This window comes from Mobula hypostoma, chromosome 1, assembly GCF_963921235.1.
Source record: "Mobula hypostoma chromosome 1, sMobHyp1.1, whole genome shotgun sequence".
In the NCBI taxonomy this organism is placed as follows: domain Eukaryota; kingdom Metazoa; phylum Chordata; class Chondrichthyes; order Myliobatiformes; family Myliobatidae; genus Mobula; species Mobula hypostoma.
The window spans coordinates 230855555-230878069 of record NC_086097.1 but is presented as its reverse complement, the minus strand read 5'-3'; the positions used below and the strand labels follow the sequence as shown (position 1 = coordinate 230878069).

Sequence of the window (22515 nt, the reverse complement as noted above, 5' to 3'; positions counted from 1 at the left end):
CTCACATATTTGCTCTTACTTTCAAACCACTGTCAAGCACGGAGGACGACTTTGTCTCATCTCCTGCATTTGTCAAGATGTTGAGCCAGCCTTTCAAATTACTGCCTTCGGCTGACGTCAAAACTAATCACAGTGTTTCACTTCCCAATGCAGTTGAAACAAAGTATTGAACCAAAACCAGTCAACTACCTATTATTAATTCCCTACTGGTCCCACAAGTTCATGTCTTCCCATCAATCTACAAACAGTTGAAAAGATGAGCTGCTTCCTGGTGATCAATATTTGCAGGGAAATGGTGTAGTCTAATAAGTTTAAGGCAATCCAGTGAAAGACCAGGGAAGTGAACAGTTTCTGCTGTGCCCAATGTAAGCTGCAGGGATTTACTCTACCATACACGCTCAGTCCTTTGCAGCAGGCTGCTCAGATCCTCACTACAACCTGACTTACTCAAGGGTGATGATCGTAACATACTAAAGTCCAAATGGGCAGTGCCAGATACTGGTCCAAGTGCAACTTTGACAGTCCAACTCTGCCATCAGACTGGGTGGCATCATATTGGATACTTGAGGAGGTGAGGGGGTAAGGACAGATAGGAAATGAATGTCTTTTGAGTGAACTATAACTTACACGCGCAACACACAATTTAGAAAATGCTAGGGGAACTCAGCAAGTCGGGCGGTATCTATGGAGGGAATAAACAGTTGATGTTTGGGCTGAGACCCTTCTTTTCCCTTTCTAGATTTCATGGCCTGACCACATGTTAAAGTGGTGAGTCTCTGAATTCTCCAGTTTCCTCCTATACGCCAAAGATTCAATGAAAGGTTCATTGGTCACTGCAAATTGTCCCTAGTGTGTAGACCAGGAGTAGAATCTGGTGGCCATAAATGGGAATGTGGGAAGAATAAACTAATATTAATATAGGATTAATGTAACTATATGCTTAAAGACAGTGCAGACGGTGGCTGAAAGGTCTTTTTCAGTACTGTATGCATCTATGATACTTTGACACATGGGGGAGACTGAGGTGAGGTATATAACTAGACGTGTGATTGGAGAGACTGAGGAGCGGTATCTAACTAGACTTGTGTGAATGGAGAATTTGATGTTCCGTGCAACTGGCCTCAGGGTGGTAAAGAAGATGACTTACCTTTTTGATCAGGGCATTGAATAGAAAGGTCAGGAAGTTGCTCTGGTTAATTCATCTTTGGAGTACATGTGGAGTTCAGATACTGCGTTACAGGAAAGACGTGAAGGTTTTAGAGAGGGTTCAAAAGAGTCACCAGGATGTTGTCTGGGTTAGAGAGTAGGAGCAAGGGGCAATTGGAAAGACTTGTATTTTCCCCTCTGGAATGCTGGAGGCTGAGGGGATGACCTGGGAGAAGTATTGGTTGATTATTGCCATGTGTATCAATGATCTTCAGCAAATCATCCCAAGCAACTGTGCCATCTGTAGAGGACCATCTCTGTGCTTCCATCTTTCTCTTGATTGTGGCACAGAATTAAATAGAAATAGGACCTTCAACCCAACTCATCCAAGATGTCTATCTGAATTAGTCCCAGTTGCCTGCATTTGGTCCTGTATTCCCTCTAGCCCTTTCCTATCCAGCTATCTGTCCAAATGTCTTCTAAATTTGTAATTGTACTCACAGCAAACAGCTTATTTCACATATTCATCCCCTCCTACGTGGAAAAAGTTGCCCCTCAGATTACCTTTAAATATTTCCACTTTCACCTTATATCTATGTCCTCTAATTTTAGATTTGCGTTCCCTAAGAAAAGACTGATCATCTATACTCCCATTCTTTCGCCATCCCCCACACACACCAGTCACCAGTACAAATGATCAATCTAACCTATATATACTGTACGGATGATACTGAGGATGTTCTACGAGTCTGTGGTGGCCAGTGCTATCATGTTTGCTGTTGTGTGCTGGGGCAGCAGGCTGAGGGTAGCAGACACCAACAGAATCAACAAACTCATTTGTAAGGCCAGTGATGTTGTGGGGATGGAACTGGACTCTCTGACGGTGGTGTCTGAAAAGAGGATGCTGTCCAAGTTGCATGCCATCTTGGACAATGTCTCCCATCCACTACATAATGTACTGGTTGGGCACAGGAGTACATTCAGCCAGAGACCCATTCCTCCAAGATGCAGCATAGAGCGTCATAGGAAGTCATTCCTGCCTGTGGCCATCAAACTTTACAACTCCTCCCTCGGAGGGTCAGGCACCCTGAGCCAATAGGCTGGTCCTGGACTTATTTCCGGGCATAATTTACATATTACTATTTAATTATTTATGGTTTTATATTGCTATATTTATACTCTATTCTTGGTTGGGGCAACTGTAACGAAAATCAGTTTCCCTCGGGATCAATAAAGTATGACTATAACTATAACTATCCACATTGGTCCAACTGTTAAGTACAACAGTTCCTGAACTCTAACAACTTCTACAGTTTGCCCACTGACAGTTTGGTCAGTCAAGCTGGTGAAAAATATTTATACAAGTTTCTTGGCTGCTAACTTCCAGACGCTGCTCAGAAAAGGTTAGCGGGGACAACGGGGCAAATGCAGACAACTGTGACTAACTCAGGTCGGCAACTTGGATGAGCTGGATGGAAGGGCCTGTTTTCTATCCCACTAAGTTTTGAGGCCTTCCTAGTCAGTTTTATTTCACTATAGCGGGGGTTCCCAACCTGGGGTCCACATATCCCTTACTTAATGGCAACGGTCAAGAAGGCGGTCTCTGCAAGCGTCGTGGAACGTGTGGAGCAGGACAAGACACAGAAGACGTCCTGGTCATCCACTGCACCTAGTCCCATCTCCAGCCGTCTCGACTCTGTCTTGCCACTGGATCCAGATGGGAATTGGGAAGAGAGAGTGAGGCTGATGCTACGCAACTCTCCCTCACTTAAATCCAAATCACGCGCTAGTCTCGACACCATCATTATGGTGTCGAGGTCCTCATCAACGTTGACGATGGACGACACACTTAATGGCATTGGTCCACGGCATAAAAAAGGTGGGAAACCCCTGCACTATATTGTGCTTACATTGTAAATTTGTCCTCACACCACAAAGACAAAAAGCATAATAAATCTATATTCTCAGCAAAAAATAATAATCTGATGTCTTTAAAATGAATTTATTCTGTGTTGTCTCTCAACATATCTTGAGTAAAAGTCAGAATATCATTATGCAAAAATCTCTAGGGGATGCCCTTCTATTTAATTTCAGTCTGAGCAACATGTGGTTTGTGCTTCCTGCGTTGCAACAGTAGGTCATCTTCAATTCATTTCCATTCGTTGTCATCAGTTATGTACATCAACCCTCAGAAACAGAAGTATCATTTCTCCATTAATCATTTTTATCCTGTAGGAAGGAGTTCATTGAGTGGTCAATGGCAACGAATGCATTAGACAACGTTTTATTTCACAAACCATTTCTAGTCTCGCTCTTAATTAAACGAATTCCCTTCATCCACCACCTGTGATCTCAACCAATGAGAATCCCAGCCTAATAATTGCAGGTTTATCTCATCTGCATATTTTATTAGCCTTGGGTCCCCATAACTTGCAATCCATCCGTGATATGCACATCACTGAAATACATTTTGCATGACTGCTAACACACTGCTGTGTCTTATCAGAAAAGGTGGAGCCTAATGCGAGCAAGATGCTTTTCTGGGATGGTAACTGCAGGATTCCATATTCTCCAAAATCAACTATCCTTTAAACTCTAAATTTCAGGAGTCTGACTTTTTCAATATTATATATCAGTATCATTAATATGCCTGCTGAAGCAGAAGACATTTCTAACCTGGGAAAAAGATACTACCTGTCTACTCCAGCTATGCCTCTCATAAAATCTTATAAGCCTGTATCAGATCTCCCCCTCAGCCTCCGCTGTTCCAAGGAAAACATCCAAAGTTTGTCCAGCCTCTCATGATACTACATGCCCTCAATACCAGGCAGCACCCTGGTAAACCCCTTCAGCACCCTCTCCAAAGCCTCAACGTCCTTCCCATAGCAGGGTGACCAGAACTGTATGCAATACTCCAGGTGCAGCCTAACTAGAGTTTTATAAAATTGCAACATAACCTCTTGACTTTTGAACTCAATGCCTAACTAGTACAAGCAAGCATTCCATAAGCCTCCTTAACCATATTCTCGACTTGTGTAGCCGCATTCATGGAGCTAAGAACTTGGACCCCAAGACCTCTCTACTCAGCAACACTGTAAAAGGTCTTGTACTATTCTTTGCATTTGCCCTACAAGACCTCACATTTATTTGGGATAAACTCCATCTGCCACTTCTCTGCCCACATCTGCAACTGATCTATATTGCACAGTATTCTTTGTCAGTCTTCTACAGTACTCCCAACTCCACCAGTCTTGGTATCATCCATAAACTTACTAACCACCCATCCACATTTTCATCCAGGTCATATATCTATACATCACAAACAGCAGAAGTTCCAGCACAGATCCCTGTGGAACTCTGCTAATTACAGTGAAGAGGAATGCTTTAATCACCATTTCTATTCAGTGATCATTTCTCAACCAGCAACTATAAACAAGTGAGATGGTTACCATCCATTGCTCCTGGTAGATCCGAACTGTACACATATCCACTCCTATACTTCCTTCAAAGCTGACAAACATTTCAGAAATACTTCGTCAACAACAAAACATCGTGGAAATCATAGATGTCCAGAGACAATACAACCAATCTTGTTTCATATTTTGAAATAAATATTCCTTTTCTGTTTTATATTCAGGTTGCAGACTTTGTGCAGACTCTCCCTGGTTGTGAACTACAAGCAAAAATCTTTAAAGAAGAGGTAAAAAAAAATGAAACCCCCAGTTTCTGCCACCTTATTGGCTGACTGTCATAGTATTGAGCTGGCATGGCTACTGTGATATAAGCCAGGCTTTTGCCTGCTAATTTGATTTTCATTTCAAACGTATTACTTTCAACAGAGACACAAATGACTGTGTATTTTAATTGTAAATGTACCTGGAATTTTCAATTTGCACCTTTATTTCAGGCATACGTTCTAATTTCTGAACAAATCATTTTAATATTAAGAACCTGGGAACTACTTCTGGAATTTATCATCAACTTAAGTTGATGTATTTATTTCGTTTTATTATCTGATACATATTACCTGATGCATGTAAAGGTAATCTTTCTACCTCTTTCTATATGGTAAATACATTGATCACTACAAATGAATACAGCAGACTCTGGTTAATTGGGATACATTGTGGCCTAATTAAGCTGCTGCTCCAATTAGCTGAAGTTTCTTGGAAATTGTTAAAAAGGTATACTGTATAAACGACAAACTGAATAACAAGTTATGTATTTAATTGAAATACTGAACAATTAAGAATACTATCAAAACTACTACATTATTATAAAACTGTGTATTAATTCCCACTAGTTATCCACAAAGAAATTCACTCAGTTTGTGCTGCCATGTTCTTTCGATCAACTGTAAATGAACAACATCAGTGCAGACACCTGGTGCAGATAATGGACTGCCTTCATATCATGCTTTCGAAGATTGCATCCTCCAAATCTCCCTTTTCATTATAACATTCAAGATGATTGTCAGTACATTCAAATCCTTCATAGTCCCTAACTTGTTGAAGTAACAAAATTGTTTCATTTTCATTCCCAGCCATTTCTGGCATCTTGAAGCCTGAATGTTTGAAACCACAACTGTCTTACTGCTTGCAACTCACCAACCATCAGTAACAAAGATCACTACTTTTTGAACACAAACACAACCAAGTGAAGCTATTTAAAAACTGCTCTAAGCACGGTGTAGTGTCTTAACGGCCACACTAGTGCACACGACTGATACTAATTAGAAACTGTTCGGCAACAGTTCCTGTCCCAATTAAGCAGCACAGTGTCCCATATAAATGAAGGGATTCTTGCTATTTCCTCAATTAGTTTTTGTTCTTTTAAGAGTTGTCCCAAGTAAGTGGCTGCCCCAATTAACCGATGGCCCAATTAACTGGAATCCGTTGTATTAGAAAATTCTGTCAGAAACTAGGGTACCTGCAAAATGAATTCCAGTTGCTTATCAGTTACTTATCTCACTGAATGAGAAAAGGAAAACCTCCTATCTTTTTTGACTGGGACATGGATCTCCATGATGGAATTTCTGAATCCAAAATCTTTTAGGTAGTGGCAATGTTCAGTGTCGTAATTATGTTTGAATAATTCACAGTGCATCATTTTTTAAGTTTACATAAGTATTTGTGGAAATACAACAATTATAATCAGTGAGACCAGAGACAGCAGAAGTAAAACGAACATGTGGAAGTAACATGAGAATGTATGAATCCCGAGTACAATTCAGAATCACAGAACCTAATTTATTTATGAGCACATTATTCATACAAATTTGTAGACAGTAAAAGATTTTCTGCAGGATAGATTTATTTTGTGAGCTTAGATGTGGCAACAGATTGATCATTTGGCAGACAGAATTATCTCTTCCAAATGCCAAAGATAGTATTTCCAGAAATCCTCAATTTAGAGCTTTTTTTCTCTCTGTCTAAAATATAACCTTACACGAGTTCAGACAGCCAAAATAGCCAGTGAGCAAGTATTCCCAACTTTTTTTTTATGCCATGGACTCCTACCGTTAACCAAGGGGTCTGCAGAGCCCAAGTTGGGAACCTCTTGGCTAAAGGATGTTGAGGAACATTATTCCACGTAGTTACTGGGGAAGCATTAAGGTGTTTTCCCTGACGGGGAATATAAAATCATTTTTCCGTTAACAGATTATAATCCATTCATAATGAGTGTCACTGCACCTACTTTACACAATATGGTATGGTGACATTAAAAAATCACTGCAGGAAGTTAAGCAGCCATTAACGGAGCTGTAATGTCCCAGGATCAGTCCCTTTACTGAGACAACCAGTGTCATTCATGAAGATATTGCAGTAAGCCCTCAGGTTAGCAAGCTATGACATAAAGCTGAATATAGATCCTTATTCCTTGTTTCGGTCCTGCTAGAAATGAACATATGTGATTATTTGTCATTTATTACAGCTTCAGTGGCAAATTATCTCCCATTAATTACCATAAAATTGTACACAAAAATAATTGCAATTTAAGCATATATAAGATGTACAGGGAAGATTGATGAACAATAGAAGGGGGAGATTATGTCCTATTTAATTACTATTTAAAATTCATTAATATAAACATTGCAACAATGCATTTTCATGACTTTTGTGTGTTTTTCTATTCCTTGTGTACATATAAGATATGCATTGTGTGTAATTAATATTTTCCTGAATTATATATTTGACTTTAATGCTGTTCAAACAATTGAGTCTGTTCATTAATATTTGCATTGATGTCAACAGAAGTCCCAATTAAGAATAATTTTAATGTTCAGGTTAATTACCAAACAATAAACTTAAAGGATAAAAAAGATAATTAAATTCCTTTTGTACTGTGTAAATGATTGATTTAATTACAAGTACTTCTGAAATTTGTTCCCATTAGAATACGCTCAGAAAAATATGCTATGGCTGGCAGGAAAATTATAATAAAAGTCTGACACATGACTGATTGTTCCCACCTGTGACATAGACAAGAAAATATGAATGGTGGAGAAGAATATGTTAAGTAGCTCCTTAATATTAGCTGGGGTCTAATCAATGTAAGAAGTGGAAACGCACAAAATTTAAGAGAACTTTATTAACCAGTACATAGCAAGCCTGACAAATGTGGATATAGCTTCAAGTTCTAAATCAGAGCAAAGCTCTGTAGTTATGATTATAATTTAATTAGCATTGTTATGAAAAAAGACAAAGCTATGAGTAATGTAAAATCAGAGAAAGCCAAAGGAAGTTTTATAATTCCATAAAAAGCAAGAGGACGACAGAATAATTATGGAAAGGGTTGGCTGTATCCAAGGATGCACGTTGTATCGAAAGAACAGGCAGATAGGCAGAGGGGTGGGATGGCTCTGTTGGTAAATACAGTAATGAAATCAAGTCCTTAGAATGAGGTGACATGGGATCCGGAGACGTAAGAGTCTTGTGGGTAGTTAAGAAACTACAAAGGTCAAAAGATGCTGATGGGAGTATAAATACAGAGCTCCAAGCAGCAGTCAGGATGTGGGGTACAAATTACAATGGGCGATAGTCACAGGGGAATTTCAATATGCAGTAGATTAGAGAAATCCAGTTTGTATTGGATGCGAACAGACAGAATTTGTAGAATGCCTACGAGGTGGCCTTTCAGAACAGCTTATAAGGGAAAAGGCAATTCTGGACTGGATTTTGTGTGAGCCAGATTTGAGAAGTGAGCTTAAGGTAAAGGAACCCTTAGGAAGCAATGAATAATAGAATTCACCCTGCAGTTTGAGAGGGTATATTTAAAGCAAAGGTTAATAGGTTCTTGATTAGTAATGGCGTCAAAGGTTACAGGGAGAGGTTAGGAGAATGGAGTTGAGAGTGATGGTAAATCAGCCATGGTAGAGCAGACTCGATGGGTTGAGTGGCCTATTTCTGCTCATATGGCTCTGTTGAGGATCGAAAAGTTGTTCTTTATGGAGGTGGGGGACAAGGGCAAGATTTTTATTGAATATCTTCTGACTGTCTTCAAAAAGTGGGCAGGGGTCAATGCTGATACTGCAGTTAAATCAGTCAAGTGTAAAATTTTGGATGTAATATATTTATTGAGGAAATACCAAAGATATTCAGTAGAGGCTTTTCTGGAGTTTCCACTTAGTGGCCTCACATGACTAAATTAATTTTAATTTGGATGTATTTGGTGACATATATGTACTTTGATGATAAAAGTTAAAAGCAAAGATAGTGTGCAGTCAGACTGTCAGGAAGGACAGGCAGATGAAAGGTTAAAAGTTTGAGAGAGCCATGGTTTTCAAGGGATGTTGGAAACTTGGTTCGGAAAAAAAGAGAGATCTACAATAAATATAGACAGCATGGAGTAAATGAGGTGCTCAGGGAATATAAAGAACGTAAAAAGAATCTTAATAAAGAAATTAGAAAAGCTAAAAGAAGATATTAGGTTGCTTTGGCAAGTAAGGTGAAAATAAATCCCAAGAGTTTCTACCATTATATAAATAGCAAAAGGATGGTGAGGGATAAAATTGGTCCCTTAGAGAATCAGAGTGGACAGCTATGTGTGGAGCCAAAAGAGATGGGGGAGATTCTTAACAATTTCTTTTCTTCAGTATTCACTAAGGAGAAGGATACTGAACTGTGTAAGATAAGGGAAATGGGTAGGGAGGTTATGGAAACTATTATGATTAAAGAAGTAGTAGTACTGGAGCTTTTAAGGGATATAAAAGTGGATAAGTCTCCAGGTCCTGACAGGATATTCCCTAGGACATTGAGGGAAGTTAGTGTGGAAATAGCAAGGGCTCTGACAGAAATATTTCAAATGTCATTAGAAACGGGGATGGTGCCAAAGGATTGGCGTGTTGCTCATGTTGTGCCATTGTTTAAAAAGGGTTCTAAGAATAAACCTAGCAATTATCAGCCTGTGAGTTTGACATCAGTGGTGGGTAAATTGATGGAAAGTATTCTTAAAGATGGTATATATAATTATCTGGATAGACAGGGTCTGATTAGGAACAGTCAACATGGATTTGTGCGTGGAAGGTCATGTTTGACAAATCTTATCAAATTTTTTGAAGAGGTTTCTCGGAATGTTGACGAGGGTGAACTGATGGATGTTGTCTATATGGACTTTAGTAAGGCCTTTGACAAGGTCCCACACGGAAGGTTGGTTAGGAAGGTTCAATCGTTAGGTATTAATATTGAAGTAGTAAAATGGATTCAGCAGTGGCTGGATGGGAGACGCCAGAGAGTGGTGGTGGAAAACTGTTTGTCAGATTGGAGGCCGGTGACTAGTGGTGTGCCTCAGGGATCTGTACTGGGTCCAATGTTATTTGTCATATACATTAATGATCTGGATGATTGGTTGGTAAATTGGATAAGTAAGTATGCAGATGATACTAAGAGAGGTGGAGTTGTGGATGATGAAGTAGGTTTTCAGAGCTTGCAGAGAGATTTAGGCCAGTTAGAAGAGTGGGCTGAAAGATGGCAGCTGGAGTTTAATGCTGAAAAATGTGAGGTGCTACATTTTGGTAGGACTATTCAAAATAGGACATACACGGTAAATGGTAGGGCATTGAATAATGCAGTAGAACAGAGGGATCTAGGAATAATGGTGCTTAGTTCCCTGAAGGTGGAATCTCATGTGGATAGGGTGGTGAAGAAAGCTTTTGGTATGCTGGCCTTTATAAATCAGAGCATTGAGTATAGGAGTTGGGATGTAATGTTGAAATTATACAAGGCATTGGTGAGGCCAAATTTGGAGTATTGTGTACAGTTTTGGTCACCAAATTATAGGAAAGATGTCAACAAAATAGAGAGAGTACAGAGAAGGTTTACTAGAATGTTACCTGGGTTTCATCACCTAAGTTACAAAGAAAGGTTGAACAAGTTGGGTCTTTATTCTTTGGAACGTAGAAGGTTGAGGGGGGACTTGATCGGGATATTTAAGATTATGAGAGGGATAGATAGAGTTAACGTGGATAGGCTTTTTTCCATTGAGAGTGGGGGAGATTCAAACAAGAGGACATGAATTGAGAGTTAAAGGGCAAAAGCTTAGGGGTAACATGAGGGGGAACTTCTTTACTCAGAGAGCGGTAGCTGTGTGGAACGAGCTTCCAGCAGAAGTGGTTGAGGCAGGTTCGATGTTATTTAAAGTTAAATTGGACAGCTATATGGACTGGAAAGGAATGGAGGGTTATGGGGTGAGTGCAGGTTGGTGGGACTAGGTGAGAGTAAGAGTTCGGCACAGACTAGAAGGGCCAAGATGGCCTGTTTCCGTGCTGTAATTGTTACATGGTTATATGGTTATATGATAGGACAAAATTGCAGCCAGCAGGGTGAGTATCGGTGCATTAGGGATGCAGAATCAGATAGAGTAGCAAATTCAGGACTCAAAAGTGTTATATCTCAGTGCACAGAGTATAAGAAATAAGATGGATGATCTCTTTGCACTTTTACAAATTGCTGGGTATGATGCTGTGGCCATCTCTGAATTGTGGCTGAAGGATGGTTGTAGTTGGGAGCTGAATGTCCAAGGTTATACATTGTATTGGAGGGTTAGGAAGATAGGCAGAGAAGGTGGCATGGCTCTGCTGGTAAAGAATGGCATCAGATCATTAAAAAGATGTGGCATAAGATCAGAAGAATCCTTGCGGGTTGAGTTTAGAAACTGCAAGGGTAAAAAGACACCGATGGCAGTTATATACAGGCCTCCAAACAGAAGGTGCAGAATAGATGTATTCCTCATATGGCAAAATAGTACATCTGTGGCTGACAAGGGAAGTCAAAACTAATGTAAAAGCAAAAGAGAGGGCATACAACAAAGCAAAAATTCGCAAGAAGATAGAGGATTGGGAAGCTTTTAAAAACCTACAGAAAGCAACTAAAAGAATCATTAGGAGGGAAAAGATGAAATATGAAAGCAAGCTAGCAAACAGTATCAAGGCAGATAGGAAAAGCTTTCTCAAGTACATAAAAAAATAAAAGAGAGCTGAGAGTGGATATAGGACCAGTAGAAAAATAAGGCCTGAGAAATAATAACGGGGGACAAGGAGACGGCAGAGGAACTAAATGAGTATGTTGCATCAGTCTTCACTGTGGAAGACACTAGCAGTGTGCCAGACATTGAAGGGTGTGAGGGAAGAGAAGTGAGTGCAATTACTATTACAAGGGAGAAGGTGCTCAAAAAGGTGAAAGACCTAGATGTACATAATTCACCCAGACCAGATGAAATGCACCCTAAGGTTCTGAAAGAGGTAGTGGTAGAGATTTGTGGAGGCATTAGTAATGATCTTTCAAGAATCATTGGAGTCTGGCATGGTTCCAGATGACTGGAAAATTACAAATTGGAAAATTCCACTCATTAAGAAAGGAGGAAGGCAGCAGAAAGGACATTATAGACTAGTTAGCCTGACAGTGTGTGGGAAAATGTTGGAGTCAATTTTTTTTTTTGCACGTGTGTGCGTGCCCGTCTGTGCATATGCATCTGCGTGTCCGTGCGTGCATCCGTGATGATGTCTTTTTCGTGGCTTTTACAAGGCGCGGAGCGAGGGAGAGAGAGACTGTGTGGTGCGCAACTCCTCAAACAGACATTTTCGCAGTATTTTCCCTTGATTTTACAAGGTCGAGTTGCAATCTCGACACTCAACCCGGCACAGATGGAAAGCGTACTGGGGAGCGGACCAGACTAGTTGCAAACCCGGGAACCTCCGCTCCCGGGTCCGGCGCCAATGTCATTGTGCCATCAGCCAGCCCTGGAGTCAATTGTTAAGGATAAAGTTATGGAGTATTTGAGACACAGGACAAGATAGGACAAAGTCAGCATGATTTCCTTCAGGAAAAATCTTGCCTGACGAACCTGTTGGAATTCTTTGAGGAGGTTACAAGTAGGATAGATAAAGGGAATGCAGTGGATGTTGCAGTGAATTGTGTGTAGTTTTGGGCTCCTTATTTTAGAAAGAATATACTGACATTGGAGAGAGTTCAGAGAAGATTCACAAGAATGATTCCAGGAATGAAAGGGTTACTGTATGAGGAATGTCTGGCAGCTCTTGGACTGTATTCCCTGGAGTTCAGGAGAATGAGGGGGGATCTCAAAGAAACATTCTGAATTTTAAAAGGCCTTAACAGATTAGACATGGCAAAGTTATTTCCCATGGTAGGGGATTCTAGGACAAGAGGGCACAACTTCAGGATTGAAGGACATCCATTTAGAACTGAGATGCAGAGAAATTACTTTAGTCAGAGGATGGTAAATCTGTGGAATTTGTTGCCACGAGCGGCTGTGGAAGCCAAGTTATTGGGTGTATTTAAGGCAGAGATGGATAGGTTCTTGATTAGCCAGGGCATCAAAGGGTATGGGGAGAAGGCAGGGGAGTGGGGATGACTGGAAGAATTGGATCAGCCCATGATTGAATGGCAGAGCAAACTTGATGGGCTGAATAGTCTACTTTTGCTCCTATATCTTATGGTCTTATATTTGGATTTTCAGAAGGCCTTTGGCAAGCTGCTCAGAATATAGAACATAAGAAATAGGAGCAGGAGTCGGCCATCTGGCCCATTGAGCCTGCTCCGCCATTCAATAATATCATGGCTGATCTGGCCATGGACTCATCTCCACCTACCTGCCTTTTCCCCATAACCCTTAATTCCCCTACTATGCAAAAATCTATCCAACATTGTCTTAAGTATATTTACTGAGGTAGCCTCCACTGCTTCATTGGGCAGAGAATTCCACAGATTCACCACTCTCTGGGAAAAGCCGTTCCTCATCTCTGTCCAAATTCTACTCCCCCAAGTCGTGAGAATATGTCCACTAGTTCTAGCCTCACCTACCAGTGGAAACAACTTTCCTGCCTCTATCTTATCTATCATAATTTTATATGTTTCTATAAGATCTCCTCTCATTCTTCTGAATTCCAGCGAGTACAGTCCCAGGCGTCTTAATCTCTCCTCATAATCTAACCCTCTCATATCTGGGTTTAACCTGGTGAACCTCCTCTGCACCATCTCCAAAGCCAGTATATCCTTCCTCAAGTAAGGAGACCAGAACTGCACGCAGTACTCCAGGTGCGGCCTCACCTGTACCCTGTATAGTTGCAGCATAACCTCCCTGCTCTTGAATTCAATCCCTCTACCAATGAAGGCCAGCATTCCATTTGCCTTCTTGATAGTCTGCTGCACATGCAAACCAACCTTCTGTGATTTATGTACAAGCACTCCCAAGTCCCTCTGCACAGCAGCATGCTGCAATTTTCTATCATTTAAGTAATAATCTGCTCCTTCATTTTTCCTTCCAAAGTGGATGACCTGGCATTTACTAACATTGTACTCCATCTGCCAGACCCTTGCCCACTTACTTAACTGTCTATATCTCTCTGCAGATTCTCTGTATCTTCTGCACAGTTTGTTTTTCCACCTAATTTAGCGTCATCAGCAAACTTAGATACATTACACTCAGTCCCCTCTTCCAGATCGTTAATGTATATCGTGAACAGTTGCGGGCCCAGCACCAACCCCTGTGGCACACTGCTCACCACTGATTGCCAACCAGAGTAACATCCGTGTATCCCAACTCTCTGCTTGCTATTAGTTAACCAACCCTCTGTCCATGCTCATATGTCACCCTCAACTCTATGCATCCTTATCTTATGGATAAGGGTTATGTGGCACCTTATCGAACGCCTTCTGGAAATCCAAGTAAATAATGTCCATCTGTTCCCCTCTATCCACTGCACTCATTATATAGAAACATAGAAACATAGAAAATAGGTGCAGGAGTAGGCCATTCGGCCCTTCGAGCCTGCACCGCCATTTATTATGATCATGGCTGATCATCCAACTCAGAACCCAGCCTTCCCTCCATACCCCCTGACCCCTGTAGCCACAAGGGCCATATCTAACTTCCTTTTAATCATAGCTAATGAACTGGCCTCAACAGTTTGCTGTGGCAGAGAATTCCACAGATTCACCACTCTCTGTGTGAAGAAGTTTTTCCTAACCTCGGTCCTAAAAGGCTTCCCCTCTATCCTCAAACTGTGACCCCTCGTTCTAGACCTCCCCAACATCGGGAACAATCTTCCCGCATCTAGCCTGTCCAATCCCTTTAGGATCTTATACGTTTCAATCAGATCCCCCCTCAATCTTCTAAATTCCAACGAGTACAAGCCCAGTTCATCCAGTCTTTCTTCATATGAAAGACCTGCCATCCCAGGAATCAATCTGGTGAACCTTCTTTGTACTCCCTCTATGGCAAAGATGTCTTTCCTCAGATTAGGGGACCAAAACTGCACACAATACTCCAGGTGTGGTCTCACCAAGGCCTTGTACAACTGCAGTAGTACCTCCCTGCTCCTGTACTCGAATCCTCTTGTTATAAATGCCAGCATACCATTCGCCTTTTTCACCGCCTGCTGTACCTGCATGCCCACTTTCAATGACTGGTGTATAATGACACCCAGGTCTCGTTGCACCTCCCCTTTTCCTAATCGGCCACCATTCAGATAATAATCTGTTTTCCTATTTTTGCCACCAAAGTGGCAAAGAATTCCAGTAAGTTTGTCAAACGCTGCCTACCTTTGCTGAATCCATGCTGCATCTGCCTGATGCATCCATTTCTTTCCAGATGCCTCACTATTTCTTCTTTAATGATGGTTTCAAGCATTTTCCCAAATACAGATGTTAAACTAACTGGCCTGTAGTTACCTGCCTTTTGCCTACATCTTTTTTTTGAACAGTGGCGTGGCATTTGCCGTCTTCTAATCCACTGGGAGCTGCCCAGAGTCCAGAGAATTTTCGTAAATTATCACCAAAGCCTCTACTATAACTGCTGCCATTTCTTTCAGTACCCTGGGATGCATTCCATCAGGACCAGGGGGCTTATCTATCTTCAGACCCACAAGTTTTCTCAGCACTACCTCTTTAGTGATAGCTATTGTATCGAGGTTCTCACCTCCCATTGCATCCATAACATCTCTCGTTGGCATGTTAGACATGTCCTCCACCATGAAGGCTGATACAAAATAATCCTTCAGAACCATTTCCTCATTACCCTATATCAATTCCCCCTTCTCGTCCTCCAAGGGACCTACGATCACTTTAGCCACCCTTGTCAGCTTTATATAATGATGAAAACTTTTTCTATCCATTTTTATATTTTGTGCCAGTTTATTTTCATAGTCTACCTTCCCTTTCTTTATTGTTCGCTTAGTGAATCTTTGTTGATTTTTAAAGTTTTCCCAATCTTCCAGTTTCCCACTACTCTTGGTGACTTTGTATGAACCAATTTTTAGTTTGATGCCTTCTTTTATTTCCTTAGTTATCCAAGACTGGCTATCCCCACCCTTACTATTCTTACTTTTAACTAGAATATACATTTGTTGAGTACTGTGAAAAATCTCTTTGAAAGTCTTCCACTGTTCCTCAACCATCCCACCATATAGCCTGTTCCCAGTCTCCATTTGCCGAATCCTCCCCATCCCATTGTAGTCTCCATTGTTTAGGAATTTAAGAGCCCATGATATTACAGGAAAGTTACTAGCATGTTTAGAGCATTGACTCATTGATAGGAAGCAACGAGTGGGAATAAAAGGATCCTTTTCTGCTTGGCTGCCAGTGACTAGTGGTATTCCGCAGGGGTTGGTGTTGAGACCACTTCTTTTTATGCTGTGTACCAATGACTTAGATGATGGAATAGATGGCTTTGTAGCCAAGTTTGCAGATGATACGAAGATTGGTGGTGGAGCCAAGTCGTGTTGAGGATACAAGAAGGCTGCAAAAGAACTTATGCATATTAGGAGACTGGGCAAGAAAGTGGCAAATGAAATGGAAAATGCATGGTTATACATTTTGGTAGAAGAAATAAATGTGCAGACTATTTTATAAATAGGGAGAAAATCCAAAAATCTGAGATGCAAAGGGACTTGGGATTCCTTATACAGAACATCCTAAAGGTTAACTCGCAGGCTGAATCGGTGATGAAGGCATTCATTTCAAGAGGTCTAGATTATAAGAGCAAGGATGTGATGCTGAGGCTTAAAAAGGCACCAGTGAGGCCCCACCATGAGTATTGTGAACAGTTTTGAGCTCCTTATCTAAGAACAGATGTACTGGCATTGGAAAGGGTCCAGAGAAGGTTCACAGGATGATTCTGGGAGTGAAAGGGTTATCATATGAGGAATTTTTGATGGCTCTGGGCCAGTACTCGTTGCGCTGGAATTTAGAAGGATGAAGGGGAACGCATTGAAACCTTTTGAATGTTGAAAGGTCTAGACAGAGTAGATGTGGAAAGGATGTTTCCCATTGTGGGGGAGTCTAGGACAAGAGGGCACAGCCTCAGGATAGAGGAGTGTCCATTTAAAACAGAGATGCAGAGAAAATTCTTTAGGTAGAGGGTGGTGAATTTGTGGAATTATTACCACAGACAGCTGTGGAGGCCAGGCAGTTGGGTGCATTTAATGCAGAGATTGATAGGTTCTTGATTGGCCATGGTATCAAAGCTTATGGAGAGAAGGCAGGGGAGTGGGGCTAAGGAGGGGGAGAAAAACGGATATGACATGATTGAGTGGTGGTGCAGACTGAATGGGCCAAATGGCCTAATTCTGCTCCTGTGTCTTATGGTCTTACTCAGGTGGTATATTCAACAGAATGCTAAATCCTGCTCTTAGGTGTGCGACTCCACACAATCCATTCTTTGTCTTTGTTAGCTAAGAAAGGAGTCAAGGTAACATTTGCTCAGTGGTCTCGGCTTTTACAGATTCAATTTTCAATCAACATTCGCTCCTTAAACCATCCCTTGCTGATGAAGTTGTACGATTGCATGTCTTTCCAGATCTTGGATATTTAAAAACAGTAGTGAAAAAGTTTTGCACTGCAGCTGTATATTTCATTGAGACAGAAGTTACTTATATTACTGCGATCTACAAAATCTGTCCTACTTATTAGAACCAACAAGTTGCTGCGTGTAATGCTAATGGCATAACTCAATTAAGTTTCAAGATTGTGGCATAGATGCTTTTATTGGTACCCTGACTTTGTTAATATTCCTGAGGCTGATGACCATATTCAGATTTGTTCCCAAAAATTCTGGAAGTGGGCAGTAGTTTTCTGCCACCTTCAGTAGCACATTGTAGTCTACTGTCCATTGTAACTTCCACCTAAAGAAAACAAACTTTTTGAATACTAGTCCTCAACTTTGATCACAGTGTATGTATTGGGGCAATGAGATGATCAAAGTTGATAATAAAGTTCCACCTATTTGGAGCTGGTGAATTAAATGTTGCTTTACCAACAAATTTTGTTCTGTTTTACAGCAGATTGATGGAGAAGCATTCCTGTTGCTGACACAAATGGATATAATTAAGATCATGAGCATCAAATTAGGCCCAGCCCTGAAGATTTACAATTCCATTTTAATGTTTAAGAATTCGGAAGATGACTTGGAATAGATATTGAAGATTTCAAAGGACAGTTGCTGAATAATGGTATCTTTTATGATAATTAATCTCTAGTTATGAAGGCACATAAAACTGTAGATCATTTTATCAGCAAGAGTAACAGGGTACACAAAGATATTATGAGTTATTGCTGAATTAAAGAAATGTTACTTATAAATACTTGTTCAGAAATTAAGATGAAGTCAATAAATTGTGCATTAATGGGAGATGATCCAATTGGAAGTTGTATGTATATGGTGGACATGTAAAACATTTTCCATGCTTTTGAGAGCAAATCATAATTTTACAACATAAAAAGCAAAAGTATATTACTGCCTGTGAGATGACATGTTTTAAATACAACATGATACATGCACTTTAACAGGGTTACCCTGGACTTGGAGTACAGCAAGAGATGATTACAAACTAGAGCACAATTAATCACATTGAAATAAACAAAAATTTCACATCAGTCCTATTTGTAAACATATCTTTTAACTGTCTTATGCCATGTAGATAGTGAAATATCTTGCAAATGTAGCTAGTCATTTACTACTCCAACCTTTAACTTATTTGACTGCTTCAACTGAACAACAATATAGCAAAAGGTCCTCCCTACTGACGGTAGCCCATGTGATGCCAGCCTGTCTATTCACTCCGATCTTGATACTCCAACAAAAGGAACTGGAGGCAGTAATGCTAGCAAAGTTCTTGTATCCATTCCATATTTATTGCTGCAAAACAAACTAGGCCACTCTCTACCATACATACATAATTTGCACATCAAGAATGCAAATAAATTACAGTACAGTATAAGCCAAAATACATCAGTATGCGATTTTGTCCACCTGGCCTGACAGAATAATTCATGCACTAGTTTCTTTTAATCATGCATTGTGCTGTTTGTTTGATAATTATCATTAATAAAGGTTATAGTTTGTATCTTCCCATGACTTGCAATTCAATAGGGAAACCAATAGTGCCAAAACTCCAACTGAGTACAGCACATGAATTATGAAACTTTCCTGTTTTCTAATACTGTATATCGCAGATCCTTTTTGTTTTCAATTTTCAGAACATATTCTTGAGGCATTTCTATGGTATTGAAAATGTACTCCTGAAGGGACAAAGTGCATTGTTATTATCAGTAACGTGCTCTTAATAGGCCTTGAGCTCAGTAATAAATTAGTGTTTCTTTAGAAGAATATTTGTGTTTTGAAGTAATGAAATCCAACTGCATTGAGGTGTTGCCTGCTTTTACATTGTGGTTGTATTATGATTTGCATTCTCAATTTGTGGAGCAGTACTGTTTTGTATATTATGTTTTAATGTAGTGATGCGTTCCTTATTTATATTTCCAGAGCATTTAATCATTCCAAAATACTATCCCTTATCTTTGAGATATTTTTTCAAAAGTAATATATACAATATCTATAATGGGTAGGGCATGTTCATTCTCAAATCAAATGGTTGATTATAATCCACAAAATATCTTGTCAGGATGGAATAATTTTTTTGAAATTACAGAGTCAGAATACAATATGATGTATATTAAAGTCTTAAAGTCTGTTGTCATTTGGGAGGTACAGTGGATGGGGAGGTGAATGTGTTCGACACCAAGAAGCAGTGCTATACTATTGTTCCTTTAACCAGACTCAATTTTTCTTTTCTGTATAGCTTATGATGTAGAACACATTCCACATGATTATTGTGTTTGTTCAAATTATCCAAATGTGTACAAGAATAAACTTAATGGCTATATTTGATTTTATACTTTTTCAAACTACAGCATATGGAATTTAAAAAATAGACCAGTTTTAACAGTTACATCTATTTTTGTGGTAAACCTACTTTTCTGTTTATTTTTAAAACCAAATTTAAAATGGATGTAGTTCTGCAAGAGTTTTGTAACTCTTGAGTTAAAGAATTTTGTAAGTTAGTTTCTCTGTCTTGGCATTATCTAAATCTCAAATTTGTCTGACAATTTGTGCCTTGTCATTTCATGTGCAAGTTGGTAACTAAAGAAACAATCTATACAAATCAGGGCAATTTGAAAGAATTCTGACCTTTTAGAAATATCAGGAAATAAGGGTATAAATATATTTTAAAAAGATTAGGCTGAAACATTAGATAAATTAACAAAATTCTGGTTATTTCTGAAATTTACATGTACGTAGTTTTTTTTTTTACAGACAGTGACAGAGCACATCTTTTATAATATTTATACGATTTAGGGTCACTGATGTGACAGCCTAAGAATTCTTATATGGCAACATCACCAGCGACTATATAATGCCCTTTGTATTGGTCCTGACATTGGAGGCTTCAATAGAACAAAACCTTGGTGGCTTCAACAGTTCAAAGGAGATGGAAAAATAGCACGAATGCTTTTTATACTGTGACCGTGTTGTTGTTTGTCCATCGTTGACGTCGATGAGGACCTCGACACCATAATGATGGTGTCGAGACTAGCGCGTCATTTGGATTTAAGTGAGGGAGAATTGCGCAGCGTCAGCCTCACTCTCTCTTCCCAATTCCCATCTGGGTCCAGTGGCAAGACAGAGTCTAGACAGCTGGAGATGGGACTAGGCGCAGTGGATGACCAGGACGTCTTCTGTGTCTTGTCCTGCTCTACACGTTCCACGACACTTGCAGAGACCGCCTTCTTGACCGTTGGACCTTCCATTGGTCTCATCCACTCAATCCGCCGGAGTCTGTCTTCACATGCTGGGATAGACAACCCCCTATCTCACCAAGGGTTTGAGACCCGTCGGCTACCCTCACCTGGTTTAGCCGGCTTGTCGAAGCTGTTGCCTGGGGTGTGGCCGCTGTCGCATGCAAACAGCTACGGGGAGCCACAGGTGAGAGCTGAGTGCCAGGTGGGGACCAAAGGTGGACTAACCGCCCTGAAAAGGACGCGACATGTTCCCCCACCAGAGGTGCTACCCCTCCCTGACACTCCATATACCCCATATGTGACCGTGTAATATTGTCATTATTAATGAATTTCCCTCTCAGTGAACAAAGCCATAAAATTTCATTCATTCTCTTACTAAATCCAAAACACCTCAGTTCATCAAGCTTGCTATATTTGTTTGATAGTGTCTGTTATTTACATGTTAAAAATCGTTATAAAAAAAAACTAACTTGTGCAGGGAATGTTTAAAAATAATCTTTTATTCTGGCATGCTGTATTTTACCTCCAATTGCATTTTTTAACTGTGTTAATTCAAAAGTAAGCTTGCATTAAAAAATAAAGTACTGTTAAGATTAAACTTACTGGAATTCTATAGACTCGATTTCATGATGTATTAGTTCTAACCTGTCATCTAATACACACTGTAATCTTGGTGAAACAATACATGATGTGTCCACCTTCACAGTTTTGAATCTTTTTTTTAAGAACTTGACCATGAATTTTCACAGATAGAGCAATTTCAAGAGATACCAGTGGAAAATGCCATTAGATGCTGTTGCTTCTGAGATTCTACAGAGACAAAACAAAATCATACAAAAGGTGGATGCAGTTCCGGCACTCTGATAACAATGAATATTACTAAAGCTCAAGTCACCCTTTTGTACCCAATCACATGTCTATCCTTTGTATAGTTATTCCTGCAAGAGACATGGCCATTCTTAACAATGGCTAATTGATCTTGAATTAAGACAGTTAAGAGTCAATAAATTGGTGATAACAAGGATGCCAAATTATTTTTATTCAAGGCCAGTTGTATTTTTTTGCTCTTTCTAAAGTTTCATGATTCATGGTACTGACACATTTTTCCAAACTAATTGCATCAGTTTAAATTTTCCAACCATCATGATGGGGGATCAAATTTTGTTAGGATCAGTACTGGCTACCCCTGGAGTACAATCTGACACATAAGAACAAGCTCCAAAAATATTATTAAATTCAAAGTCAAACAGACTGTTGTTTCTACAAACAACAGAATAATCTCCCTTCTCACTCAACTTTTAATAATTGTTCTTTCTTAACAGTCTTCAGCACTTTTGATGCCATTCATTACAATAATATAGAGTATTGGTTACCATACAATGACTTATTTTTTATATATTCTCTGACATGGATTAAATTGACCTAATGACATCTGCAAAAATAGAACCCATTTATTATCTTCAGATGGCCTGCAGTCAACACCTCAGGATGCTGGTCCTATTGTCTGATGGTGTGACCTCACTGAAACCTATCATATGCTGAAAGGCCTTGATAGAGCGGATGTGGAGAGGATGTTTCCTATGGTAGGGAAGTCTAAGACCAGAGGACACAGCCTCAGAATAGAGGGGAGTCCTTTTAGAATGGGATAAGGAGGAATTTCTTTAGTCAGGAGGTGGTGAATCTGTGGAATTCATTGCCACAGGTGGCTATGGAGGCCAAGTCATTGGGTATTTTTAAGGGAGAGGTTTTGTATTCACACTTTGCCTTTAGTTTGGTT

The 22515-nt window shown here is 39.9% G+C and overlaps 1 protein-coding gene across 6 annotated transcripts in view; it reads left to right on the top strand.

Annotated features, from left to right (window-relative positions):
• Positions 1–21628, top strand: part of LOC134355649 (lethal(3)malignant brain tumor-like protein 4) — a 427935-nt gene extending 406307 nt beyond the window's left edge. For 5 of the 6 annotated variants that reach the window (XM_063065900.1, XM_063065869.1, XM_063065879.1 and 2 more), the window contains 2 exons: positions 4784–4846; positions 17939–21628. In XM_063065900.1, coding sequence (XP_062921970.1) covers positions 4784–4846; positions 17939–18073 — 198 coding nt within the window. In that variant the 3' untranslated portion in view covers positions 18074–21628. The remainder of the gene's footprint in view (positions 1–4783; positions 4847–17938) is intronic. The other variant, XM_063065889.1, reaches the window with a different exon arrangement.
• Positions 21629–22515: the final 887 nt, after the last annotated feature.